Genomic DNA, 23492 nt, shown 5'->3' on the forward strand with positions numbered 1-23492 from the left:
AAAGGGATAATAAAAGGATCCATATTACTAAACCAACTATATATCGATCACTGTTTTTACAACCCACCATACAAGAAAACATTACAGTAATTCTCTGTAGGAAGTGTAAGTATATTTTTGAGCAGTGCACCACTTTGGCAAATTGTTGTGTCTCTATTGATTGAGTTGTAGCCTGTATTGACCGGGCTGTAGACGTGGCGTGGTGGTGGAAATGAGCCCATTAGTCTGTGAGACAGGCCGAACCGAGTGTCTCCCTCACCAAGTGGTCTGTCATGCGTGCCATGCTGAATTACCACTTCTCATAATACACCAAGATTCCCTCCACAAAATATATTACTGCTCTGCAAAGCAGTAGTATCTCAGAAAAAAATCTACAGGAAAATTTTTTATTATACAGTGGAACCCAGTCAAACAGCAACCTCTGTATACTGTCAATCAGTGCTCACCTAGGAACAGCCGGTAGTTAAATTTTTTTATCACATGTGTAAGTGTTAGCAAGTATGTGTTATCAAACATAACGAATGATGTTATCACCAATAGATGTGTAAATATATAAGAATATATACCACAAGACTGCATATAAACTAGTGCAATAAATAGAAAGGGAAAACAACATATGTGAAATTCTGTACTTATTACATACCTTCTTTCATTTTATTACAAACATGTTGGTGGGGGGGGGGGGGGGGTATTTGTCATAGCTACACTTTCTTAAATCAATTAATCAATCCTCCTTTGATGAATTTACTTAATGTTAAGAATCATACTCTGCAGCAATCTTGTGTCATGTTTCAAATACGATATGACAATATGACAATTTGTAAATCAGACATGATGTCACTCATAAAAAAAAAAAGCGCTCACACCAGTAAAAAATAAAAAAGGAATTCCCCATTTATAAGTTCTGGTCCAGGTCGCTCATATGTGTGATACAAGATAAATTTATCACACAGTTTAAAAATGTCTTTATCACTATAGTAAGATTGAACAGGTATATAATAAAAAGTGTTACAATATTTAATATTTGGCTGGTAATTTTTTTTTTAATTAGCCACTTTTGAGAAAGAGAATTAGGTGTAGTGTTGCTCTTGTTGGGGGCCAAAACCTGTAGGCGAACCCAGTATCAAATAGCCTCAAGTCTGATGGCTTAACCGAAATGCCACTAAGGCCAGTCATACTTGTCTGTGTATCTTATGTTTAAATAACACAATTTATCCACAAGTTAAGCAGTAGTGTTTCGGTTTAATAAGATTTTACGGAAAACAACTTTCTTGGCAGGTTTTAATCCCCTGGTAACCTGAACAACTGTTCTCGACTTAATATTTTGATGCCTGCAGATATTTGTTAAATAGCAAAGTAATCTCTCCAGATGTGACAGAACTTCCCCCCTCCCCAAATTGTTCCTTGATTCAACATGTGCAAATAAACTCCACAACCTGAGTCATGCTTGGTAGAAATGGCATGATTAGATACCACAGTAAAACAGCACAACAAGCTGACAGCTGGCTATCAGAAAAACAAGAACAAGATAGATGTAATAAATGCTAATAATTATGACAGGTAGTTTTGTGATGTTGATCACGCTTCAGACAGACGTGTAAAAGCAAGTGTCACATTCTGCCCTAAGGCTATCAACAGGAAAAAAACAAAACAAAAAAAACTAAACCTAGCCTGATAGCAAAGATAGTCAGACCTGCATTAAAGAACCACATGTTATTGAAACGATTGCAGAATGTTTTTACATTAAACGAAGCCTACATTAAAAAATTTTTTACTTCTATGTACTTTTATATATATATATATATATATATATATATAAAATTTAAATTGCATATATAATTAAATAATGATCAAAGTACTGACACTTTATGGAGATGGATCTTTTTTACTAAAGGAATTGTTTTCCCCATAAGCGGATGTGATGCAACTAGTCATTGTTTTAGCCTTAAATAACAACAAATGTCACCAAGTGAGTGGGTGGCATGCTAGATCTGTGACACCACACCTGGTACCAACTCAGTGACCGGGTCACAGCTTACCAAAGACTTTGGTCAGTATAGTTTGATACCACATGTTTTTTCTGACAACAAACACACTGGATTTCAGACGGCATAAAGGCATATGGTGGCCACACACCCACTAACTTGTACCAACCAGTCATCACCATATCTATAACACAAACACATTGGGGTTTTCTTCAGCGGAACTGGCATTTATCATCTCATTGTTACTCCCTAGTTTGTTCGTTTGTTGTCTTTCTAGCTTTATTTCAGAAACTGTAAATACAGGCACAAACTGAAATAAGTGTAGCACATAAATGGTGTTTTTATATCAAATTCACTAAGATCGTTGATCCTTGAGTTTGTTTTGTTTAACAACACCACTAGAGCACACTGATTTATTAATCATCGGCTATTGGATGTGAAACATATGGTAATTTTGACACAGTTCATAGATAGAAAACCCGCTACATTTTTCCATTAGTAGCAAGGGATCTTTTATATGCACCATCCCACAGACAGGATAGCACCTACCATGCCCTTTGATATACCAGTCGTGGTGCACTGGCTGGTACAAGAAATAGCCCAATGGGCCCAACAACAGGGATCGATCCCAGACCAACCGCACATCAGGCGTGCACGTCACCGCTGAGCTACATCTCGTCCCCTTGCTTCTTGAGAAATCGGGTCTCAGAATCTTTTTGTTTTTAAATGGCTTCATTGTCGTGCTATGTAAACTACAGGTCAAGTAATCATATTCTGGCAGTCACATCACATCCGCTTATACTGGAGACAATCCATTCCATAAAAATGGTCATCTCCATTAAGTAGAAATACGAGTAATTGCGAATTTTTATCCAATTCTGGTAATTCACTTTTTCTATTTTTTAAAGGCATATATTGATTTAAGAACTTTGGATAGGCATCTTTCCAAAAAAGAATGCTTATTTTTTTATACTAATCCTCCTTTAAGAAGATGAACACCTTAGACTGTTAAAACTATAACAGTGCCATCAAATACAGTTGAAAATGTTATCTCGTTAGCACACCTGGTTGAAAAGAAATGTTAAAATATTTACCTGCTAGGAACGCCTTGAAACTGGTGCTGTAAAGATGGGTATCTGTCAATGTGACTTGTGTTGGGCTGTATAAAAACAAGAAACAGGAGTATTACGTAAATATTTAGCACAAATATATGAGTCCACATATCTTCAAACATGCGAATGATAATACACATATATACACATGAAACCATAACACACTTTTTCTATGATTTTGTACTACAACGGTGGTCCAAATGTCAAAACGTTTGTTTAGAATATTTTTGGAATACATGAATTTTGGGAATAAGTAGGGGGAAAAGTTCCGTTGATCCTGAAGTTTCCAACTTTTAATTCTAGAACATAAAGGTTCACCATTGTAACTGAAAGGCACAGTTCGTATAAATTTGAAGTTGCTTAAAAGTTAACTTTATATAATTAAATTATTAACTTTGTTTAACTCTATTTTACTTTATTCAGCAATCACTGTATACATTGGCAAGATATGATGACTAGATAAATCTCTATATTTTCAGTCACTGACCAAAAATATAGGTCACATGAAATAAGCCAGACTCGACTCTAATATTTCAGAGTAGATATTCAATAAACATATTCATTAAATCATTTGTTGAAGTGCAGTAAATACAAATAACTTTTAGTTTTGCGATAACAATACAAAACTTGTATATTTATTTATGAATTAAAGTTTAGAAACGCTATTTTAATGTGACAGAACTATAGCGTCTTGCAAATAATGATGTCATGCATCTTGTATGACGTCATGTGGCAAAAACCTTGCTAGGTTGACGGTGCTCGATTTGCGTACACAAAATTGGAATAAATAATTAGTTTCCGAATATTTCTGTAGGATTGCAGGATAAAAGAAATAATTGGTTACTGTCTTAAGATATCGGCTTTATCCTGCTCAGGTCGAATGACGAATGCATCCAGCAAAGCCTCGCTGCATTAGCCATTCTAACCTTCGCAGGTTAAAGCCGATATCTTAAGACAGTAACCAGTTATTCCCTATGTATACTTTGTATTCCAAAAGCATTAAAAATCATCTTACAAAATATCAACCCTAAACATCTAAATTTTATTTGAGAACAAAGATGACATTCTTATTCATCACATAAGGTAACATAATATAATTTTTATTGCCAAAGAGATGGCATACGCATAAGTTACATGGTCTTAAAGCAACATTTTGACAATAAATTGATAATATATAAGAGATAAAACTGTTAAATAAAAGTTACCTGACATCATTCGTTATCCTCTTTAGGCCCCCCAAAATATATAGTTGGTCTTTGATCAGACCACAAAGTTCCAGAATTGATGCAGAGATGGATTTTTTTTTTTTTTTTTGAAAAGCATGTATCGCATAAAAAAGGTGGGTACATGTATAATTTGGGTTTTTACGTCTTCCTCGTCTGCCTTGGTTCCTCCTCATTGACCATCAGCCCTATGCATTAATCTTTTCATCTAGGAGCCAGATGGCACCTACTTGTATTTTTTATATAGATAATATGAATGGTTTTAGTCGTCAGATGGAAAAAAAAATTGGTGACAAAGTAGAGGGATGACCATGGTGCCCCCTCATTTGCCTTGGTACCCTAAATGCTTTCCTTCACTTTTTCCACATACCCACAACAACTTCTATTCGACTTTGCAAGAGACCAGCAATATAAAAATGTTTTGGCCTTATAGAACATCATTACACAGCTGTAGTATTCATAGTCCGTAAATGCACAATAAAATAAATATTTTACATAACAAATAGCTCAGTTTGCAGGCTAGTTATATGCAACTTCCAATTCAAATGAATAACAAATCATTTATCATGTGCAACTGTAGTTTCTTGAATTAAAAGCAGGCACTGGCAATAAAAAAGAGTTCAAGTTAAAAACAGGTGTTTATTTAGGAACACCACTGTTGATAAACCGGTGGTCTGTTCTGTGTTAGCCTTCACTGGTTAGCTGTACTGACACAAGGCAGTTGTTATGATTAAAAATAATTTACATTAAAAGTCAAGTACAGAAACCAGATTTCAGCTTGCGCTAGATGTTGAATATAAATTACAAGATTTTGGCTTGATAGTCTCAAACACATAAACAAAATTTAATATAAGTTTGGAGAGGAGAATTTTTGAGTTTTTTTTAAAAACAAAAATAAATCTTTTTACACATGGCTGTATGTCACGAAGCTGCAACTACAAGCATTGAAGCTTGCCTAGTAACATTTTCTCAAATTTGACAGGTCTGTAGGAATATCAGGAATGGGGGAAAGGGGGGAGGGGGGCACAATCTCTAGTGAAGGGAGGGAGGACATTCTCTAGTGGCATAGGCATATGACAGATTTTTATCTTTATTTATATGGAGTAGGACAACAAAAATGTACATTTTCATCCTCAAGTTGGAGGGGGCACAGGCCACTACCCCCCTCCTCCACCCCCCCCCCCTCCCTTAGACTTGTCTGAAGAAAAAAAAATTAACAGTTTTGACTCCTCTAAGTATGTGGGGCTGGGATAACTTTAAGCATGATTCTCTATGATAAGAGTTCAAGCATGCATGTCATGGACACAAAAATCTGACTTCACCAGAGATAAACAGACCTGTCCATGACAGGGAAACCCCAAGTACTGGTAATACAAAACTACATTTTTTTTAAATATGGGTCACAGCAATGTAATGTAATGATCTTTGTTTTCACACAGACCAGTAAAACAAGCCAGTTTTTAACTGCAGACCACCAGGCAAGCGGTGATGGATGAACCAACTTGAGTAAACCAGATGAGCCAGGTCTGTTTGTTTAGACAACACAGCATAGAGCTCTAATTCATCTACTTGTTGACAGTGGCATGCAACATGATCTACTCCCCAGTTAATTACACTGGCCAGAGAGAGTGGTCCAAGTAAGTCATAATAAATACTGCAGGGTCACAGTACTGGAGAACAGTCTGTCCGTGAACAGGATCTTTACTTCTTAAATAAGATTATTTCATCAGTGTTTTGCTAACATACATGTATGTACAGTTCAACCTGTGTTATACAGCCATGTCTGCTCTTGGTACCAGTTATTGGTGAACTCAAAGACCGTGTCCAGGGTGGATAATGGGCATGTGTCTAACATGTTTGGATAAACAGCCAGAGTACATGTATGTTAAACAGCCATGTCTGCCCTCCATACCCGTTATTGGTGAACTCAAAGACTGTGTCCAGGGTGGATAATGGGCATGTGTAATATGTTTGGATAAACAGCTAGAGTATGTTAAACAACCATGTCTGCCCTTGGTACCATTCCATTCCAATATTTATTTACATGCTCCTATACCACTAGAGTTTCGAGCATGTCTGTCCCGGGTCCGGTCTCTGGATAGCCAGTGGTCTGACCCGGGACAGAAATTCCCTTGGTACCAGTCATTGGTGAAGTAAAAGACTGTGTCCAGGGTGGATAATGGGCATGTGTCTAACATGTTTGGATAAACAGCCAGAGTGCATGTATGTTAAACAGCGATGTCTGCCCTCCATACCAGTTATTGGTGAACTCAAAGACTGTGTCCAGGGTGGATAATGAGCATGTGTCTAACATGTTTGGATAAACAGCCAGAGTGCATGTATGTTAAACAGCGATGTCTGCCCTCCATACCAGTTATTGGTGAACTCAAAGACTGTGTCCAGGGTGGATAATGAGCATGTGTCTAACATGTTTGGATAAACAGCCAGAGTGCATGTATGTTAAACAGCGATGTCTGCCCTCCATACCAGTTATTGGTGAACTCAAAGACTGTGTCCAGGGTGGATAATGAGCATGTGTCTAACATGTTTGGATAAACAGCCAGAGTGCATGTATGTTAAACAGCGATGTCTGCCCTCCATACCAGTTATTGGTGAACTCAAAGACTGTGTCCAGGGTGGATAATGGGCATGTGTCTAACATGTTTGGATAAACAGCCAGAGTGCATGTATGTTAAACAGCGATGTCTGCCCTCCATACCAGTTATTGGTGAACTCAAAGACTGTGTCCAGGGTGGATAATGAGCATGTGTCTAACATGTTTGGATAAACAGCCAGAGTGCATGTATGTTAAACAGCGATGTCTGCCCTCCATACCAGTTATTGGTGAACTCAAAGACTGTGTCCAGGGTGGATAATGAGCATGTATCTAACATGTTTGGATAAACAGCCAGAGTGCATGTATGTTAAACAGCGATGTCTGCCCTCCATACCAGTTATTGGTGAACTCAAAGACTGTGTCCAGGGTGGATAATGAGCATGTGTCTAACATGTTTGGATAAACAGCCAGAGTGCATGTATGTTAAACAGCGATGTCTGCCCTCCATACCAGTTATTGGTGAACTCAAAGACTGTGTCCAGGGTGGATAATGAGCATGTGTCTAACATGTTTGGATAAACAGCCAGAGTGCATGTATGTTAAACAGCGATGTCTGCCCTCCATACCAGTTATTGGTGAACTCAAAGACTGTGTCCAGGGTGGATAATGAGCATGTGTCTAACATGTTTGGATAAACAGCCAGAGTGCATGTATGTTAAACAGCGATGTCTGCCCTCCATACCAGTTATTGGTGAACTCAAAGACTGTGTCCAGGGTGGATAATGAGCATGTGTCTAACATGTTTGGATAAACAGCCAGAGTGCATGTATGTTAAACAGCGATGTCTGCCCTCCATACCAGTTATTGGTGAACTCAAAGACTGTGTCCAGGGTGGATAATGAGCATGTGTCTAACATGTTTGGATAAACAGCCAGAGTGCATGTATGTTAAACAGCGATGTCTGCCCTCCATACCAGTTATTGGTGAACTCAAAGACTGTGTCCAGGGTGGATAATGAGCATGTGTCTAACATGTTTGGATAAACAGCCAGAGTACATGTATGTTAAACAGCGATGTCTGCCCTCCATACCAGTTATTGGTGAACTCAAAGACTGTGTCCAGGGTGGATAATGAGCATGTGTCTAACATGTTTGGATAAACAGCCAGAGTGCATGTATGTTAAACAGCGATGTCTGCCCTCCATACCAGTTATTGGTGAACTCAAAGACTGTGTCCAGGGTGGATAATGAGCATGTGTCTAACATGTTTGGATAAACAGCCAGAGTGCATGTATGTTAAACAGCGATGTCTGCCCTCCATACCAGTTATTGGTGAACTCAAAGACTGTGTCCAGGGTGGATAATGAGCATGTGTCTAACATGTTTGGATAAACAGCCAGAGTGCATGTATGTTAAACAGCGATGTCTGCCCTCCATACCAGTTATTGGTGAACTCAAAGACTGTGTCCAGGGTGGATAATGAGCATGTGTCTAACATGTTTGGATAAACAGCCAGAGTGCATGTATGTTAAACAGCGATGTCTGCCCTCCATACCAGTTATTGGTGAACTCAAAGACTGTGTCCAGGGTGGATAATGGGCATGTGTCTGACATGTTTGGATAAACAGCCAGAGTGCATGTATGTTAAACAGCGATGTCTGCCCTCCATACCAGTTATTGGTGAACTCAAAGACTGTGTCCAGGGTGGATAATGGGCATGTGTCTGACATGTTTGGATAAACAGCCAGAGTGCATGTATGTTAAACAGCGATGTCTGCCCTCCATACCAGTTATTGGTGAACTCAAAGACTGTGTCCAGGGTGGATAATGAGCATGTGTCTAACATGTTTGGATAAACAGCCAGAGTGCATGTATGTTAAACAGCGATGTCTGCCCTCCATACCAGTTATTGGTGAATGTGTCTGACATGTTTGGACTCAAAGACTGTGTCCAGGGTGGATAATGGGCATGTGTCTAACATGTTTGGATAAACAGCCAGAGTGCATGTATGTTAAACAGCGATGTCTGCCCTCCATACCAGTTATTGGTGAACTCAAAGACTGTGTCCAGGGTGGATAATGAGCATGTGTCTAACATGTTTGGATAAACAGCCAGAGTGCATGTATGTTAAACAGCGATGTCTGCCCTCCATACCAGTTATTGGTGAACTCAAAGACTGTGTCCAGGGTGGATAATGAGCATGTGTCTAACATGTTTGGATAAACAGCCAGAGTGCATGTATGTTAAACAGCGATGTCTGCCCTCCATACCAGTTATTGGTGAACTCAAAGACTGTGTCCAGGGTGGATAATGAGCATGTGTCTAACATGTTTGGATAAACAGCCAGAGTGCATGTATGTTAAACAGCGATGTCTGCCCTCCATACCAGTTATTGGTGAACTCAAAGACTGTGTCCAGGGTGGATAATGAGCATGTGTCTAACATGTTTGGATAAACAGCCAGAGTGCATGTATGTTAAACAGCGATGTCTGCCCTCCATACCAGTTATTGGTGAACTCAAAGACTGTGTCCAGGGTGGATAATGAGCATGTGTCTAACATGTTTGGATAAACAGCCAGAGTGCATGTATGTTAAACAGCGATGTCTGCCCTCCATACCAGTTATTGGTGAACTCAAAGACTGTGTCCAGGGTGGATAATGGGCATGTGTCTGACATGTTTGGATAAACAGCCAGAGTGCATGTATGTTAAACAGCGATGTCTGCCCTCCATACCAGTTATTGGTGAACTCAAAGACTGTGTCCAGGGTGGATAATGGGCATGTGTCTGACATGTTTGGATAAACAGCCAGAGTGCATGTATGTTAAACAGCGATGTCTGCCCTCCATACCAGTTATTGGTGAACTCAAAGACTGTGTCCAGGGTGGATAATGGGCATGTGTCTGACATGTTTGGATAAACAGCCAGAGTGCATGTATGTTAAACAGCGATGTCTGCCCTCCATACCAGTTATTGGTGAACTCAAAGACTGTGTCCAGGGTGGATAATGAGCATGTGTCTGACATGTTTGGATAAACAGCCAGAGTGCATGTATGTTAAACAGCGATGTCTGCCCTCCATACCAGTTATTGGTGAACTCAAAGACTGTGTCCAGGGTGGATAATGAGCATGTGTCTGACATGTTTGGATAAACAGCCAGAGTGCATGTATGTTAAACAGCGATGTCTGCCCTCCATACCAGTTATTGGTGAACTCAAAGACTGTGTCCAGGGTGGATAATGGGCATGTGTCTAACGTGTTTGGATAAACAGCCAGAGTGCATGTATGTTAAACAGCCATATCTGCCCTCCATACCAGTTATTGGTGAACTCAAAGACTGTGTCCAGGGTGGATAATGGGCATGTGTCTAACATGTTTGGATAAACAGCCAGAGTGCATGTATGTTAAACAGCGATGTCTGCCCTCCATACCAGTTATTGGTGAACTCAAAGACTGTGTCCAGGGTGGATAATGAGCATGTGTCTAACATGTTTGGATAAACAGCCAGAGTGCATGTATGTTAAACAGCGATGTCTGCCCTCCATACCAGTTATTGGTGAACTCAAAGACTGTGTCCAGGGTGGATAATGAGCATGTGTCTAACATGTTTGGATAAACAGCCAGAGTGCATGTATGTTAAACAGCGATGTCTGCCCTCCATACCAGTCATTGGTGAGGAGAGATACTGTGCCCAGGGTGGAAATACCTGAACCTTTTGTGGATAATAGGTGTGAAGCTTAAGAATTTGTTACCTATGAACATTTTCAAAAGGTTTTCGCCATAGCCAAAAGGTAATTTTTTGCAAACAAAATACAAAACAATTCAAAAATTAATCCTTCAACCAATACCAATAATTTTTATCTAGTGACATATGATAATTCATATTACAGCTACAGCAACTGCCAGTGGTGCCACCATTAAGTTCGATTTCTGTATAGCTCATTTTTAAACAGGTGGCTGCAAGGAATGTGTGTAACAACACTTCAACAGGTATTTGGTGTCTAACATAATTATGGCTATTGTGACACTTGGTTTACACTGGCCTTGGTGGAGAAGTGGCTAAGCCATATAGGTTTGCATCCCGGTATTGATGCCCATCCAAAGTGAGTCTTGGACAGACAGCCCAGAAGGCTGAGATGTGTGCCCAGTACAGCATGCTTGAACCTTAATGGGATATAAGCACAAAAGTTAAGTATAAAACAAACAAACTTGGTCATGACAGCAAGGGACATAGGCTACTCCTACGAAATACATTTTAACACCATCTATTCTATGCACTTTTCCTCAGACAGAATATTTAAAACATACAAGGAAGCCTTAAAGCTGTGAGCTAAAATTTTACAAACTACAGTTTTCATGTAATTAATATACACATGCTACTCATGACATTAGTCAAACAAAGAGGTTTATTTATCGTTTCACAATATTTCACACCAGTGTTTTTGCCAGAAAGACATTTTTGGGTATGGTGCTGTGAAATTGAATGCAACCAGTCATTGCAACTTCATATTTCCCCCAGAAAGAAAATGGGTTAAGTTTAGGGTTAGGGTTAAGAAAATCATACAGTAATGATAAGAGTAATTAATTTTGTTCAGAGGTTAACATAAAAAAAAAAATCTGCTAAACAAATTTGGGTATGGCATCATGTACCCCTTTTACCCCCTGGCAGAAAGCCTGCACATTGAACCGTCATTAAATCTGCTGTACATACCGGCAGACAGGCTGGCAGGGGTGGTGGACATCCACGGGGTGAGAAGCCGTAATGGTTGGATCCACCATAGATGCTGTGCATCGGACTCCTACACAGAGTCTGCAAGTAAACAAAGAAAAATATTAAATAAACAAAATGTCATATTTACAGGTATTAAATGCATGCACTGGAATCCACATCCTAAAACCATACAATCAAACGCAGCCTATGTTAATGCATTTTATTGAAATTAGAAAATTTGTTTCTAAATTTTATTGTTATTCATTATTATTCATACTTACCTAGTGCTAGCACACTAGCACAACAACTATGCTATACTACCCTGGGGTTATGACAGGGCAGTGGTGTAGTGTGGGCGGGGCCACCGGTGCGTTTGCCCCGGGCGCAAAATTCTGGACTGGTGGAAGGGACTCGGGGAGTGCTAATGGTCCACTGGTTAGGGGGCGCAATACTTGCCTTGCTCCGGGTGCTGGCAACCCACACTACACCACTGACTCAGGGTCATATAGCATAGTTGTGGTGCTAGCACAGTAAGTTGAATAAGATTGAAGTATATAACAGATACTTTGTACATTCTAGTACTGTTGACTAAACAACCTGTCATCTTTATACTTGTACTATATACTGACTAAAGGAAATGCTATATGTGTGCTGTTATTTGTATTGTAGAATGAAGGAGATGGGTATGTTTTACTGTTACCGCAAACAATAGAAGATAATGTTTTCACTTTAAAACTTCATACTTGTACTGTATACTGTAGGAGATAGTATAGATATTTATTTTACTGTAGAAGGAACAGCTCATACATGAAATAACAGACCTTGATGTGAAAGAAACTGAGGGGAGTAATTAATTGTTCCTCTAACTTAGACAGTGGGGAGCCATGTAAGATATTACTATTTTGATACCATATAAATTCACATCCTAAGGGGGCTAAAATTACTCTCCTTCATCTAGTCTCATGGGAGTGATGGGAAATGAGAGTGATGGCTTCACTTTAACTGCAAGGTCTGTAATAGTAATGTACATGTACTTTTATTGATGAAGGATATCTTTATGAAGTTACAGTTGTAAACTGAGGAAGGAGATACAAATGTAGTGCTAATAGATACCTTGTAGTCTAAGCTGAAGTTAAAGTTTGTTTTTGTTTAACGACTCCGCTAGAGCACATTGATATGTTACTCATCAGCTATTGGATGTCAAACATTTGGTAATTCTACCAAATATTCTTTGATAGGAAACTCTGCTACATTTTTTCCATTAGTAGCAAGGGATCTTTTATATGCACTATCCCACATACCGTAGCCTTTAATATACCAGTCATGGTGCACTGGCTGGAAGTATATATAGCCCAGTTGCCCCCCTCCCCCCCCCCCCCCAATGAAAAAACCCAGAGATAAAGACCATGTGAGAGAGAGGGAAGAAGAGAGGGATAGAGAAAATGAGAGAGAAAGAAGGTAGGAGTAAGAGAAGGAGAAAAACAAGAAACTGTGCATCAGCCACACACTTTAAAACTGGGCTACGTCCCACCTGTAAGCTGAACGAACAATTGGTAAGGAATGACAATAGAATAGAACCACCAAGAGACGCTGATAACTTGATCAACACTTTTGTTGGCTCCCTCACCATTTTGTCGCTACCAAATTACTATGGGAAACACATCCTCTGTATATAAGTAGATTTGGAGTTGTGATAATGCATATTTCATGAACTGGCTGGGGCAGTACCAAGTGATGGTTGAAGATAACTAATTGTCCAGCCACCTGTGTTTTGAAGCCAATAAAACACGGAAAACTTCAAGTTATCAGTCCACAGAGAGACCACACACACTTATCTATCTACTTACTGAGAATTTAGTACACAGACAGTATATTGCAAGTATATAACTTATTATAAGTATAAGGCAGTCCATGGTAACCGTCTTCTGCAAAAGCGCCCAATAAATGTTTTAATATAAAATAATTTAGGTTTGGTGTTGGCTTTTGGATAAGACAGAATGAATAATGTGATGAAAATGAAAAGAAATATTTTAAACTACAACTATTTTCAATAGCTGTTTTAAATATTATTTAATAAGGTGCATGTGAGACAGAGAAACCATGTGAGGGATAGAGAAAATGAGAGAAAGGGAGGGAGGGAAGGAAGGTGGGAGAGGAGACAGAGAGACAGAGAGAGAGAAAGACAGACAGACAGACAGACAGACAGACAGACAGACAGACAGAGAGAGACAGAGAGAGAGAGAGAGAGAGAGAGAGAGAGGAGTGGGAGGGAGGGGAGAGAGAGGGAGGGAAGAGAGAGAGAGGGGGGGGGGGGGAAAAAAACACTCCTGTCACATATGGGTAAGCAGGATTGAACCTGTCCATTGCCAAATTAGCCAACTTTTATGGCAAGTGGCTATATTAGTTTTTGGCTAATAAATTTCCATGAAATATTCTACTTATCTAAACATTGGCTAAAACTAAATTTGTTCCAGATATGAAACCTGGGTAGTGGTGGTAGGGTGGATATTTTATATACCCTTTCTTTTTTCACACATGGAATATAGCACATATACCACAGAATGGGGGGAAAAAATAAAAACCCTAAAAGTGTCCTGTTTTAATCCAGTGAGTACATGGTATGGGTATGGGTACTCTTTTTAACATACCCCTATCCACTTCAGGTTCAGGCACGCCTATCACGGGTTCGACCTCTGACTTCGCCAGTGACCGATCCCGGGACAGGAAGAAGTGATTACATGTATTCTACCACTGAACTACAAATACATTTATATCTCATCCGTATAACTTGATTAGCATTCTAACGTATGAGAAAGTAACTGAACTCTGTCTGAATGCCATTCACTGTGGATCCGTCTCAAGTATCAACAACATCATGGAAACTGCCTCCTAAGTAATGTAGTTAGAGAAGCACACACACAGCCGATTGTTGGCAAGAGGGCCAATTAAGACAACAGAAATACAATAATGCGGCTGTATTTCACACAATCAATGAACTGCGCACATCAATCAATAAAAAATAATTATCAGATACTGAAGAACCATTCTCGCTTTCCAAGCAATTTGTACAAGACACTACAGCTCATGTTATTAATGCATCAATTTTCAGATTGTGCACCGAGACGGAGACAAAAAAAAAATGTAACAGATTATGATCTCTTGCTTTGAGCAAAACCATTTTGAAATACTGTTCTTCTTGATATCAAAGGGCAAATTCTAGGGCATTTCCACCACTGATATTCCCCCAGTTAATCCCCCCCACCATTTAAATGATTTAATCCCCCAGTACTTTTTCACCCTGGGCAATTCCCTCTCCAGTACTGTCACCATCCAGTACATATCATTTACCCCCTCTCATATAATATATGGGGGAAAGCTCAGTAATATTCATGAAGTTAATCACCGCCAAAACATTGTTTGAACAACCATTAATGCCAGTGACCAGATTTCAAAATAAACTCAGGCAACAGGTAGTTAGTATTGTTTATATTTTTACTATTAGTGATGACTGTTAATTTAACTAAGTGGACTGTTGTCTTGGCATGTGAGTGAGATCGTACGCCTTTTCGCATTACCAAAACCGTTCTAATGCCAAAAAAAAAAGGTTATTAAAAATAAATGTGTCAAATTAACATATTTGAGTATAAATACAGGGCATACTTCAACAATAAAACTTGTAAAATAATCCCCAAAACTAATATTTTTTGGTGAAATTTTTTTACCCTCTTATAAGTCGATCCCCCAAGTTATAAAATAATTTTTGGGTGAAAAAAATTCGACTTATAGGCGAAGATATACGGTAACCAACATTTTAACAGAATTAAAAACAAGAAGAGATGTGACAGCCAGACTTGAGACAATTGAGACTTGAGACTTGAGACTTGAGACAATTGAGACTTGAGACTTGAGTCAGTGTTAAGTAAAAGTCATCACCCTTAAAGCTTGTAGGAAGTAAAGTTTGTTTTATTTAACGACACCACTAGAGCACATTGAAGTTTTATCTTATCATCGGCTAACATATGGTCATTTTGACACTGTTTTTTAGAGGAAACCTGCTGTCGCCACATAGGCTACTCTTTTATGACAGGCAGCAAGGGATCCACAGGTAGGATAGCACAAACCATGGCCTTTGTTGAACCAGTTATGGATCACTGGTCAGTGCAAGTGGTTTACACCTATCCATTGAGCCTTGCGGAGCACTCACTCGGGGTTTGGTAGGTATCAATGAGTTCCCGTACCACTACCTGCTCCCAATCAGAACACATTTCAACAGCTTAATGGGGAGGTGTAAGTTCACCACACAGGCTTCTCTCTCACTGACAGCAAACCATTAATCACTGGTTCTAAAACAGACATTTCATTTCAACTTATTTTCGTGCTTATATCCAATTAAGGTTAAAGCACGCTGTCCTGGGCACACACCTCAGCTATCTGGGCCGTCTGTCCAGGACAGTGAGTTAGTTGTTAGTGAGAGAAAAGAGTGTGTAGTGGCCGTACACCTAATCACTGAGTCATTAAATACTCTCCCTGGGTGGGAGCCGGTACCGAGCTGCAAACCCTGTACCTACCAGCCTGTAGCCCAATGTCCTAACCATTGCGTCACCGAGGCCAGTTTAAAACAGACAGACCAGGTAATAGAGATGTGTGTTTAGGACTGTTATTTTGATCCACTAATCAGTAATTAGTACTGGCTTTCAGCTAAATTTTATCTGCCTTAGTTCTATGACCAACTGCTTACCGGTACTTTCTGCACTTTAACATGTACAGTAAAACCACTCTAAACCAGACACCCACAGGACCAAATTAAAGACCACATGGATCTGGCTTAGAGGGGTTCTCTTCTGTAATGATCTTGAAAAACGGACCATGAAAAAGATCTGGTTTTAAGGGATTTCCAGTTTACAGAGGTTCCGGTTTAGAGGGGTTTCACTTGTATATGTGTATTTTTTGCATTTCAAAATGACCATTACATGTATATGTATAGTTCTTTCTAAACGACCATTAGGTTTTGTTTTTTGTTTTTGTTTGTATGTTGATTACCTACTTTTGGCTTTCAAAATACTACTATAGAAAGAAAGAAACAAATGTTTTATTTAACGACGCACTCAACACATTTTATTTACGGTTATATGGCGTCAGACATATGGTTAATGACCACACAGAGTTTGAGAGGAAACTCGCTGTCGCCACTACAGCAAGGGATCTTTTATTTGCGCTTCCCACAGGCAGGATAGCACAAACCATGGCTTTTGTTGAACCAGTTATAGATCACTGGTCGGTGCAAGTGGTTTACACCTACCCATTGAGCCTTGCGGAGCACTCACTCAGGGTTTGGAATTGGTATCTGGATTAAAAATCCCATGCTTTGACTGGGATCCGAACCCAGTACCTACCAGCCTGTAGACCGATGGCCTAACCACGATGCCACCGAGGCTTTCAAAATAGTACTATAGATATTACAGGCTGTGTTTCCTTGATTAATACTGATATATCAAAGGTCTTGCTATGTGCTGTTTCATCTATATGACTGCAATTTTACAACCTCTTGCTGCTGAATTTTTGCTCTAAAACCCATTTAACTATCAACTAGTTCCTCTATTAAAGTTTAAAACCAGGAGTGTTTATGTAGATTTTCCTTTCTGCATCATTAATTTTAACAGCTGCTAAAGTACACCACTGTTTTCTCCTACAGATATATAAAAAGTAAACAACACAGCTTGTTCCAGGACAGAAATAGAAAGTAATTAGTTTTGGAACATATTTTCATAAACCACGGCTTTATGCATGGATAACCATGCAGGAACAGATAATTGTTCCGAGACAGAACAGGTGTGTGCTGATTTAATGTGTTGATAAGTAGATAATGCGGAATAGAAATCTTCCACTTAACTGCTTGAAATTGAGGTAGGGGCTTTTAAAAAAATATATTTTACCTATCCTAAGGTAGAGTCAGTATTTTGTTTTTGTTTGTTCATTGTTTGTAAGTTTGTTTGTGGGGGGGGGGGGGTAATTTTTGGTTATTTGTTTTTGTTTGTTTGGGTTTGGGTTTTTTTTTTTTTTTTTTTTTTTTTTTGGTTTTTTTTTGTGGGGGTTGGGGGGGGGGGGTTTGGGTGGCAAACAAAAAGCAACATGTACCTATCACATCAAATATATTATACTAGTAAATGCATATATACATACCAGTATGAACACAAATATACCAATACAAGTATGTACAGTGTTATACTGATATGCACATCTATATACATGTGTACTGGTAAACAGTATCAGAATGACCATATGTTTGACGTCCAATAGCCGATGATAAGATAAAAAAATCAATGTGCTCTAGTGGCATCGTTAAATAAAACAAACTTTACTTCACTATATACTGGTAATTACATACCTATACATAAACATGTGTCTGTGTAAACTACTGAATCAGAACAACTGATTATATACAATGTATTAAATTTTGTTTCTTAAAGTGTAACATTGAAGCCTTTCTTCTAGTTTAAAAACACATATCATCAAATCATTAGAAAGTGGCTTCTTAATACAGGTGGGTATTTAATACAGGTCATTTTGTGTTAAAAAGTAAAGTTTGTTTTATTTAATGACCCCACTAGAGCACATTGATTTTTTATCTTATCATCGGCTATTGGACGTCAAACATATGGTCATTCTGACACTGTTTTTAGAGGAAACCCGCTGTCGCCACATAGGCTACTCTTTTATGACAGGCAGCAAGGGATCTTTTATTTGCACTTCCCACAGGCAGGGTAGCACAAACCATGGCCTTTGTTGAACCAGTTATGGATCACTGGTCGGTGCAAGTGGTTTTATACCTACCCATTGAGCCTTGCGGAGCACTCACTCAGGGTTTGGAGTCGGTATCTGGACTAAAAATCCCATGCCTCGACTGGAATCCGAACCCAGTACCTACCAGCCTGTAGACCGATGGCCTAACCATGACGCCACCAGAGCTGGTAATTTGTGTTAAATACATTTAAGAATAAAGATGATTTCAGATGAACAACAAAAAATTGGTCTTTTAGGGACAGTTATTTTCTAAATATAGGTCATTCAGTGCTATAACCTATACGATTTGGTGGAATAGTATAATTAAGATGGCTACCATCAAAACACACATTGTTGTACATCAATAAAGAAACCTAGGATCATATCTCAATCTTAATGCCATGCAGAAACATCCAACAGGGGAAATCACTGTTGAATCTGATTGCTTTGGAGACTTGGCACATATCTTAGAAATACAGTATTAACTGGTACAGATGTATAAACAAACTTAATCTAATTGATGTACATATTTTATTTTATGAACATGACTTTGTTGAAAAAGTGTTGAAACAGAAGGAAGGAAATGCTTTATTTAACAACGCTCTCAACACATTTTTATTTACGGTTGTTATATGGTGTCGGACATATGGTTAAGGACCACACAGATATTGAGAGGAAACCCGCTGTCACCACTTCCTGGGCTACTCTTTTCGAGCAAGGGAACTTTTATATGCACCATCCCACAGACAGGATAGCACATACCACAGCCTTTGATATACCAGTTGTGGTGGACTGGCTGGAACGAGAAATAGCCCAATGGGCTCACCGACAGGAATCGATCCCAGACCGACCGCACATCAAGCGAGCGCTGTACCACTGAGCTACATCCCGCCCTTGTTGAAATAGAATGAATCATTTCCATTTTGAAGTGATACTGACCGTGAAACTATCATATTCCCTGGCGATCCTCCACAACTCTTCAAGCCGGTCCCAGACATCTGCAAAGTGAGTTTTCAGTTCACTGGCGTACTTGACGGCCAGGGCAGTCAGGCTGCTTTGACACAGGGAGAAGTCCTACAAAATAAAAGAAATGAAATTTAATCATTTGGATCTAAGGAATGTAATTTTTTTTTTAAATAGACTGGTAAGCATCTGATATAAGCATCTGATATACAATACATGTATTACTTCAAGTACACAGGTGAGAAAGGTAACATTCATGTATCCTGTATAAGCAAACATCACCAAGGATATAGGTGGCCAAATCCTGGATGAAAAATAAAATTCATAAGATTGCATTAATCTACATGTACAGTGAAATCTCTCAAAACCAGACCCTCTGTAAACTGGAATTCCCCCAAAACCAGACATTTTTCACGGTCCTTTTTTAAAAATTGATACAGGACTTAACCTCTCTAAACCAAATACCTCTTGACACCGGCCATTTTACTTGGTCTCCAGGGTGTCCAGTTTATAGGGGTTTCACTGTAGTTAGATAGTAAACTTTTGTTTGTCAACTATAACTGCATGAGCTACACTGGGGTAAGCATGTCAAAAGACTATGGCATTGAACAATAATAATGTGCTTAAATTACACACACACACACACACACACAAGCTACTTTTAAACACTATATATACTCTTCAAAAAAAGAAACGCAAAAGGGTACAAATGGGTTATAACTCCGATTTTATGTTTCCTACCGGTTCATGCTTTGTGAATATAAGGTCATTGCATGTCCCAAACACATTCCCACGGTTACATTCGATAAAACGCAGCTACTGTACAATAAAGTTCCAAAATGTGAATATTCGCAAAAAAGCAGCCACGTGCAAACCATGTCACCACTGCACGTGCATTGTCTGCACGTGCAACATGAACACCGACAGTATAAAAGTGCAGGGTGTTCGCTTGCCTGGCCTCTGTATCTGGCCGACAGTTGACAATCCAGGACATGCCACGTCTCAGTGAACCGCAGAGAAACAATGCCATCGGCCGACTAGACGCAGGCGAATCCAGAACGGCCGTTGCCAGGGCATACATGTGTCCCCAAGCACCATCTCCAGACTGTGGGACCGTTACCAGCAACATGGATCAACATGTGACCTCCCTTCGGTCGACCACGGGTCACTACCCCCGGGCAGGACCGCAATCCGGGTATGCCACCTTTGGGAACGATTGTACTGCCACCTCCACAGCCGCAGCTATACCAGGTTTGCGCAGGATATCCGACCAGACCGTACGGAACCGCCTACGTGAGGTAGGAATTCGTGCCAGACGTCCAGTTTGAGGTGTCATCTTAACACCACAACATGACTCCGACTGCAGTGGTAAGATTCATCGACAATGGCCTCAACTGCGATGGAGACAGGTGTGGTTCAGTGACGAGTCCCGATTTCTGCTCCGACGTCATGATGGAAGATGTCGCGTGTATAGGCGTCGTGGTGAACGTTATGCGGCAAACTGCGTGCAGGAAGTGGACAGATTCGGCGGGGGTAGTGTCATGGTGTGGGCAGCCATCTCACACACTGGCAGAACTGACCTGGTCCACGTGCAGGGCAACCTGAATGCACAGGGCACAAATGCACAGGGCTACATTGACCAGATCCTCCGGCCACACATCGTTCCAGTTATGGCCAACGCCAACGCAGTGTTCCAACATGACAACGCCAGGCCTTCACACAGCACGTCTCACAACGGCTTTCCTACAGAACAACAACATTAATGTCCTTCCTTGGCCATCGATATCACCGGATTTGAACCCAATTGAGCATCTATGGGACGAGTTGGACCGACGCCTCCGACAGCGACAACCACAGCCCCAGACCCTGCCCAAGCTGGCAGCAGCCTTGCAGGCCAAGTGGGCCACCATCCCCCGGGACGTCATCCGTACTCTGGTTGCTTCAATGGGCAGGCGGTGCCAGGCAGTTGTCAACACACGCGGAGGCCACACCCGGTATTGACTCCAGATGACCTTGACCTTGGTGGTGTGTCCTATCACTTACTCACAATGGACTAGAGTGAATTGTGAACAATCCTGCAACATTTGGTAATTCTCGGACTCACCATTCAATAATTAAATCAATTCTCCAAATGTTACGACAATGTGGTTTTGCGTTTCTTCTTTTGAAGAGTATATATACATACAAATGTACAAGTTTGCCTGAACACAGTATATCTAACTGTATATTGATTGTATATCAAATCAATACAAGAGATGTAAAATTAATTGATATATACATATATATTTCTTGTTGGCTAATACATCCTGCACAAATCACAAATCATTCTGGCTCCCCATCAAGAAGTAATGTTTAACTCCCATGTGATAAATACATGTAGTACAACAAAATGATTAAATATCAATGCTTAATATGGAAATATCTTAAATGGCTCCCTATAATTAAAGTTAGACGAGCTATTAACGAATCACACTCCCCTCAATCGTTTCCATTGCTAGGTCTGCTCACCCTTTATTTTCCTAAGAAACATTGAATATTACATGTAAAAACTGATTTAAAAAAAAACCTAAACATTGCACCTTTTTATTTTGTCCTACAAAATATCCACATGGAAGGTTATTGCTAAAAGATAACCTCTTTGTCATGTCACTTCATATCACATCATGTCACCCTTTATTTTCCTAAGAAACATTGAATATTACATGTAAAAACTGATTTAAAAAAAAATCTAAACGTTGCACCTTTTTATTTTGTCCTACAAAATATCCACAAGGAAGGTCATTGCTAAAAGAAAACCTCTTTGTCATGTCACTTCATATCACATCATGTCATGAAGTATAGCATAACAAACCTATAGACACCAAAATTGCTATAGGCTCATCACAGGACATCCAAACATGAATGCAAGCCTGTAACATATACTCCTCACAAATATTTGTAAGCAATAAATATTTCTAATCTGCGTGTATAATAACGTGCTGTCAGAAGGTTAGAAACTTCATGACCCTCACCTATACAAATACATACAGTATAATAACTTGAATGAGGAGCCCCTTTTACCTCTTGAGTACTGTATTAACCTCACTGCCAGTGTTCATGAACACTCCTCATGCCTTAGGGTCAGGCCAATAACATTCATATATCCTGTGTAAGCAAATATCTAGTATCCTTTCATCTGCAAGCAATATGTCGATGTATGTTTTCTTTCAGCCATTGTCATTAACTGGACTACATAATGGACAAATAACAGACTGTTTGTGACACAGACGAAAGTAATTCGGTATTAAATACACTCGCATAAATGCATATATCAAAGGCAGGTTTGTCGTGAAATGGTGTTACGATCGAAGAGTATCCTAGGACAACTAATGCTGCCAATAGTGGAATGCTGAAAGGTGTGTGTACATGTACATGCATAGGTAAGAGTGTAACAGTAACTTGAACATTTTATTACATGTACAAATAATTAAAAGGTACATCTTCCTTAATGTGCTGTCATTAAACGGCTGTATCAAAAACAGTTGATCTGGCACTTTAATAACAAATATACAGCAAAATTATAGTACTGATATAATTACATGAGAAATGTAATTATCTTTCAGTGGCATAGGAAGGTGCCAAAAAGTTGGGGGCACACTTTTATATTTACACACTTTTACACCATTATAAAGCAAATATAAAGCAAAATATCTGAAAAGTGGGGGGCACATGCACCCTTGCCCCCCCCCCCACCCCCACCCCCACCCCCACCCGGGCTTCCTATGTCAGTGTCTTTGACAGAATAAGTTTGTGTCATTATTATACATATATGTACAGGGGGAAATGCATTACAGTATAGTACACATCTGTGTAATACATGTATGTGTGTTTTATAAGGATCAAAATGTAAGTTTATCAACTGACGTTGACAACACACATTAACTTGTATGTCTTACCATTTATATACAAATCGTTATTAACTTAAGATGCTATATAAGCAGACAATCAGGAATGAACCATGGGCCTGGGTATTGGGTGCTTTTAGGGACATCAGCAATTAAAATATATATTTAAACTATTATCTGTGATCATGGCCATCAGTTTACTTGGACAGAAGTTTGCTTAGAAAGACTAAGAGTGAGAGAAAGTGGGGCAGTCAGATACTGTCAGTCCATCTATATAGT

The 23492-nt window shown here is 39.5% G+C and overlaps 1 protein-coding gene across 4 annotated transcripts in view; it reads right to left on the minus strand.

Moving 5' to 3' along the window:
• Positions 1-23492, minus strand: part of LOC121370781 (SAM and SH3 domain-containing protein 1-like) — a 141644-nt gene that overhangs the window by 50530 nt on the left and 67622 nt on the right. For all 4 annotated transcript variants that reach the window (XM_041496242.1, XM_041496241.1, XM_041496243.1 and 1 more), the window contains exons 2-4: positions 19306-19440; positions 11587-11685; positions 3080-3144 (exon numbers count right to left, since the gene is read on the minus strand). In XM_041496242.1, the coding sequence (XP_041352176.1) occupies positions 3080-3144; positions 11587-11685; positions 19306-19440 (299 nt within the window). The remainder of the gene's footprint in view (positions 1-3079; positions 3145-11586; positions 11686-19305; positions 19441-23492) is intronic.

Source organism: Gigantopelta aegis, chromosome 4 (genome assembly GCF_016097555.1).
Source record: "Gigantopelta aegis isolate Gae_Host chromosome 4, Gae_host_genome, whole genome shotgun sequence".
Classification (NCBI taxonomy): Eukaryota; Metazoa; Mollusca; class Gastropoda; order Neomphalida; family Peltospiridae; genus Gigantopelta; species Gigantopelta aegis.